Source organism: Diadema setosum, chromosome 12 (genome assembly GCF_964275005.1).
Source record: "Diadema setosum chromosome 12, eeDiaSeto1, whole genome shotgun sequence".
Lineage (NCBI taxonomy): Eukaryota > Metazoa > Echinodermata > Echinoidea > Diadematoida > Diadematidae > Diadema > Diadema setosum.
Window position 1 is genome coordinate 24,334,914 of NC_092696.1, and position 6,000 is coordinate 24,340,913.

At 39.1% G+C, this 6,000-nt stretch overlaps 1 protein-coding gene across 1 annotated transcript in view; it reads right to left on the minus strand.

Moving 5' to 3' along the window:
• The window catches only part of LOC140236152 (MAP kinase-activating death domain protein-like), a 94,394-nt gene extending 90,510 nt beyond the window's left edge, over positions 1–3,884 (minus strand). Inside the window, exons 1-2 of the mRNA XM_072316120.1 lie at positions 3,833–3,884; positions 600–1,529 (exon numbers count right to left, since the gene is read on the minus strand). Coding sequence (XP_072172221.1) covers positions 600–1,228 — 629 coding nt within the window. The 5' untranslated portion in view covers positions 1,229–1,529; positions 3,833–3,884. The remainder of the gene's footprint in view (positions 1–599; positions 1,530–3,832) is intronic.
• Between the last annotated feature and the right edge of the window lie 2,116 nt (positions 3,885–6,000).

Below are 6,000 nucleotides of genomic sequence, written 5' to 3' on the forward strand. Positions count from 1 at the left end.
AAAAATTTGTACAGGGAAAATCTTTCGGCAATAATTAAATCTTGCATATGTTCGCTATGATGAGGTTTGCCTGTACATACAGTATGGACATCATATACAGTGTACACAGGTAACCTGAACATTTAAACACTAGAACAAAGATCTCTGGACATACAACAGTGGTAATATTCAGTTCAACTCTATTTTTATCTGAAAAACAATATCCATACATGCATTTCTTCTTTCCCCCTCATTTTCCCATGCTCTCTTTGTAAATACCTCCCCCCCCCCAACTCCTATCAAGTATCATTTAAACTATTTGCAAGCTTATAGATTGTGTGCACAGGGGTTGCAACGATTTTCAAGCTTTAAGCTTATGTTGCAATTCCTTTGCGTGTTCGTTACCTTGAATAATGTAGCTCTCTTAGTGGAGTTGTATACTATCCTGTAACTGCTTCTTATCAATGTATACTATTCTGTCTTGGCTATATGAGATGTACTTGCATACATTTGTATGCATTCCTATTTTGTGAACACGCATGAAATCTTGAATAAATAAATAAATAAATAAACTTTCAAGATATAAACAAACTGCATACATTATGGCAACATCAACTCACCTCAATGAAGATCTTGATCCTCCTACTTTCCGGCTGCTGGTCCTTTCATTACAAGAATCAATAAGTTTTCTGAGAATGAAAAGACACTCCCTGAATGTGGAAATAAATGGGTGGTGGCTTAAAATGCACAAGGATGTCAATGAGTTATTTCGCACTTTCTTGGCCTGCTTCAACCTCCTGCGAGTCCGTGGAGACTTCTGAACCTCAGTGTTCTCCTCTGGAATGTTCAGTGTGTCATTGCTACTGCTTGAATGTTGTCGCGTATTCAAGAGTGATTTTTCACGCTTTTCTGATGAACTGCTTGACTTGCGCTCCGACACCTTAAATGGCCTATAAAAGTTCACGCAAATTCCATACCTGACCCTTGCGGTGTCCTTCTCCGTGAGTGTGAACACAAATGATGTGTTCTCTCTCATGCTAAATCGCTTTTGGCCAACTGTCAGACAGCCTTCAGGCTGACAGAAGAATACTACGTCAGGTGGGAGTGGAAAATCCCTGTGATCCTCACGTGGATATCGGCGGAGTAGCTCTGGTGTCTGTGCCACATCGTTATTATGATTTGGCCTCCGTGCACCAACTACCACAATGTAATCCAGCAATCGTGGACAGAGGTAATCCTTCTTACTCATGGTGTACTCGTAAAATCACCTTTCACAAGCAGATTAATTGATTGCAGCAAAGTTAAAAATTCTTGCCAGCTTTTTGGCTCAACTATTGTTAAAGGGATGGGATTTTTCTGGTCATAGTCGTGTGAAAATGTTTGGGGTTGGTTAACCCCTCAAAGCTGAAGAAGTACCACATCAAAATACAATCACAGACAGAATTCCAGTGAAGCATCCATCCTGAAAATTATGTTCCAACCAGTCTCCAGGTGATCAAAATGAGGGTCAATTGATTCCAACACAGAATGGTCAAGACTCCAAAGGTAATCTGTAAAATAAAAAAATGAAAAATAGGAACAGGAGGTTTGTGAAAATTTTCAGCAGGTAAATAAGTAAAATAACGTCTAAAATTGCAATAAACTATCCAATGAAGCAAAACTGAATACAGGCCCATCTACTACAGACATTTTTCCCAGGACAGGACTTTCCTCACCTAGCTGCTTGGTTGGCCCATACTACTGTATACGCTATATATTTCGCGGGGGCTTTATTTTCGCGAATTTCGCGAGTCGGGAGCTATTCGTGAAATTAACAACACGCGAAAATATTACTTTCCAAAATGAATCCCTTGCCTTGATGATACAAACATTTCAGTACTAGTAAATCCATGTCACGGCTTACGGAACAGACCATATTGGCTAAGCTTGTTTACGCACGTCCATGTCTACTTATGAATACTGTAGAGAGCCAATCCATTATCGCAAGGGGACCACTCTTCAGAAATCTAGCGCGATGGACTTAACCACTTCAAAAATGTTGAATTCTAACTTACTAGCTCGCAGAGTTTGGTAAGTTTTTTTTCATGCAGTGTATAACTAGTATCATTCTTATTTGCTAGTAAGTTGAAAATTCACACTTTCTTTGCCACTTCATATTTTCTCTGGTCCCCCAATGGCGAATTTAACCACTCGTGAAAATGTGTGACAGCGGCAATTCGCGAAAATTTATGTACGCGAAAATTATAGCGTATACAGTAATCCAGGGCACACCAAATAGTCTGGTTGCTTAGTGAAATTACTGTCACATGACGGATAAAATGCACTCAAGCTTAATTCTTTTTTTTTTTTTTTGCATGTCAGTTGATGAAACCTGGAAGTAGCACCTTGCTTTGCACCCCCCTTAAGGATCCTGGATCCACCCCAAGAGATGGTAACTGTATAAACAGTAATCTCAAAATTTGACAATAAGCAACTCACTAAATTTGGTTATCAAGCTTTTATGCCTCAGTGTGATGTGATATTTGGTGCATGTCTTAGCTCTGTAATACTGTAGGATTATCAATTCCAGTATCACGATACGCTGTCAAGCATATTTTGTAATGTTCTCACAAAACCTTTCGCTTGATGTTAATAACTACTCACGAGAAAGTATAGCGTTACCACCATGCTAGAGAAGCTAAAGTGGGACTCTCTCGAACACCGGAGAGCCATGGCCATAACCATCATGATGTTCCGCATTGCCAACAACCTCATTGACATCCCTGATGATGGTCAACTCATTCCCTTCCACACTTGAACTAGAGGACACAACAAGATGTTTATCATCCCCAGAACCCACAAGTCACTACTGTGAGGGACATTTTTTCCAGACACAATCCCCCTGTGGAATCACCTGCCTCAGCTCAAGACAGAAGTGAACTTGACATCACTTGACATGTTTAAATCAAGGATCAGACATGTTGCCTTCAAGTAGTCACCAGGGCAGAACAGAATCATTTTAACTTGTGTAAATTATTTTTAGAAATAGATGTATTTTTTGTGTACTTTTATGCCTCGAGTGTCATGTCTGTTGCGGGTAAGGGGTAAGGTTCTGCACAGTACAGGAAGAAGTCTGTGCTTTCATGCTCGGCCAAACATTGTACATGTAGTCTTTTTCTACATTCTAGAAGGGGCGAGGGTCTACATCTTTGGTTTTAATTGTTACTGGTAGCTAGTAGTAGAGGTAGAAATATAAACAGTAGATGTTTAAACAAGCATTTGAATACTACCAGTAATAGATCTAACGACATGATGTCGTTAAGATTAAGACCTAGCTAAAAATAATGAATTCTTATTTCTTAAACCTTGTTTACACATGAACATGAACATGAACTTACATTGTCTTGGAATATGTTTACTTCATTGATCTATCGGCACAGTTAACAAAGAATGAGGGTTTTTTATGTGCAGCCGCGCCGTCGACCCTCGCCGGGGCGGGGCGGGGTAGGTACCATGACACGGGTCCACGGCCAGCACGATATCCCCCATTCAGCGACGGTCTACTACCACCTGTGCTTATTCCTACCATGGAGCTACCAAAGCTCCATGTTCCTACCAAGGCTGTACTGAGGAGCGAGTACCACTGCTGACACTACCGCGACCACTGCAGTGCAGTGTGATGTTCTCTGGGTGGCTATGAAAGGTGCAGGTGTTACCACATTTGCTTTTTCGTTGGGTTTCGCCCGATATTTAACCCAAATCCTCTCATCAGTTAATTCATTTGGCCTAGCCGCACTCGAATACTTCTTTCTGGATCAAAATTTAACAATTCAACAATGTAGTTCAGCTCAAATACGTAGAAAATGGTACTCACCCCATTGACATCCAGCATCTGAGTGCGCATATGCCTTGGCCTACCACTGCACTATGCACTCTATGCTATGGTGGAGCCGCTCGCTCGCGATCGCTGGCATACTGTATAGACTACTCGTATGGCGTTCTGACATAGCGGCAGATTGATTGCATACAAGTACTGTATGAATAGTAACCGCTCGCTTTGGAGTCTGGCTTCTTCTGTGCGGCAGTCTCCTCATTACCAGTACGCTGTACATATAGCAAACGGCGTCGGCGCCGTGGCGCCGCCTATCGGAAGCTATGCTTTATGGATAGGTACCATGGTGCCTTTTACCTCCATATCGGGACCCTTGCATGCAGCTATAGGTGCTATAGGACCATTTTGAGTGTTGACAAATTTGCAAAAAGTTAATGGAGGAGTGACAATTGAAATGTTTAATATGATGAATTAAATGATTAAATCAAAATTGATTTACCTTTTCACAGTTGTTTAAAGTATACCAGGTATATCTTGATTTTAAGCAACATATGGATGACAGGTGAATTAGAGAAAACAGTTTTATGTAGATTTGTCGGATGTTTGGATAGATATTTCTTTTTTGTTGTTGTTTACATTTCCAAGATCTATATAGTGTGGATAAGACCGATTCGTGTAAAGCAGAAATCTGAGTCAATAATCAAAGCAAAAGGAAACGTAATGTTTAATGATGATAAATCCTATGTTTAAGAGGGTGATGTTCGTTATTTTGAAGGTTCGCCAATCCGAAAATGAAATAAGGCTCGAAAACACAAAAATTTTGTATAATACGTTGATAAGTAAAAGATGTTCATTGATTCGAAAATGAAGTAGGGTTCGTAATTATTGTGAAAGTTCATTAATCCAAAAATAGGAAATGGTTCTTATTTCGAATTTCCAACTTAATCAAAGATTAAGAAATGTTCGTTGTTCCGAAAGTTCGTTAGTCCGAAAATGGACAAAGGTGCGTATAGCAGTGGCAAATTTCCATGATTTTGGAATTGGGGGGGGGGGGGGAGGGGAGGGGCAAGCGGGCAGGTTGCAAACGACTGAGTAGGGGAGGGTGGGGGATACGGCCTCCGACGACGGTAATGACTTTTATGAAAAGTCTTATGCCAAAGTTGCATTTTGCAAACACCTTTAGAAGAAAAACTAACTTAAGCATTGTTATCTAATAGACAGTTTCAACTTATATTGCTAGATAACATGGCATTCAGATTCAAATAATCAAATTTAACTAATTTTATTTCCATAAAGTAAAGTACTACAGACCAATGGACATTTATAACGCTACCATGGGTAAAGCATTTTTAAAAGAATTTAGAATAACACAAGCTTCAACAAAACATTGTACAAATATAGTAAAATCATCTTTTTATTTTGATAAAATTAATGAACAATAATAAACAACTCCATTTTTTTTAAACTAAGAGAAATTTAAAGGAGAAGCGTAGCTTGTAAATTTTGTGAATTACTCTTTATAGGAGATAAGGGCATCTTGAGATCCGTCAAGGAATCCGTGTATAAAATTTTGACATGATGACGGCAGGCGAAAAGGACAGAACGGGCATTACTGATATGACCAAAAAAAAAAAGTTATTCCAAATTTAGATACGGTTGTTGTTCTGAAGGCTAGTTAACCCGAAAATGAAAACAAAGAAATTTGTTATTTCGAATGTTTGTTATAAAACTGAAACGATTTAAAATTCGTTAGTGTGTATATCTTTCTTTCGGTTTTTTTTTTTCTCGAACCTTCGGAATAACGAACCTCTTTTTCGGACCTCTAATTTTCGGACCATGTCAGCGAACCTTCAGAATAACTTATGACATATACATTTTCGGATTAACGAACCTTCGGAATAACCAAGCTTATTTTCATTTTGGGATCAACGAATCTTCGAACAATCAATCTTTGAAATAATGAACTTTTTTTCATTTTTGGATCATCGAACCTTCGGAATAACGAGCCTTTTTCATTTTCGGATCAACGAACCTTCGGAATAACGGACCTTATAGAATAAACAGAATAACGCCGCAAATAATGTTCGGATTAACAACCATAAAGAGGAATACGGAATTGTGTATTTTTGTAAACATTACCCATTCATCTCCTTTGCCGATATTTCCCCTCGCTCTTTCTCTCTTCTAGTGAGCATGAAAAAGATGGCCAA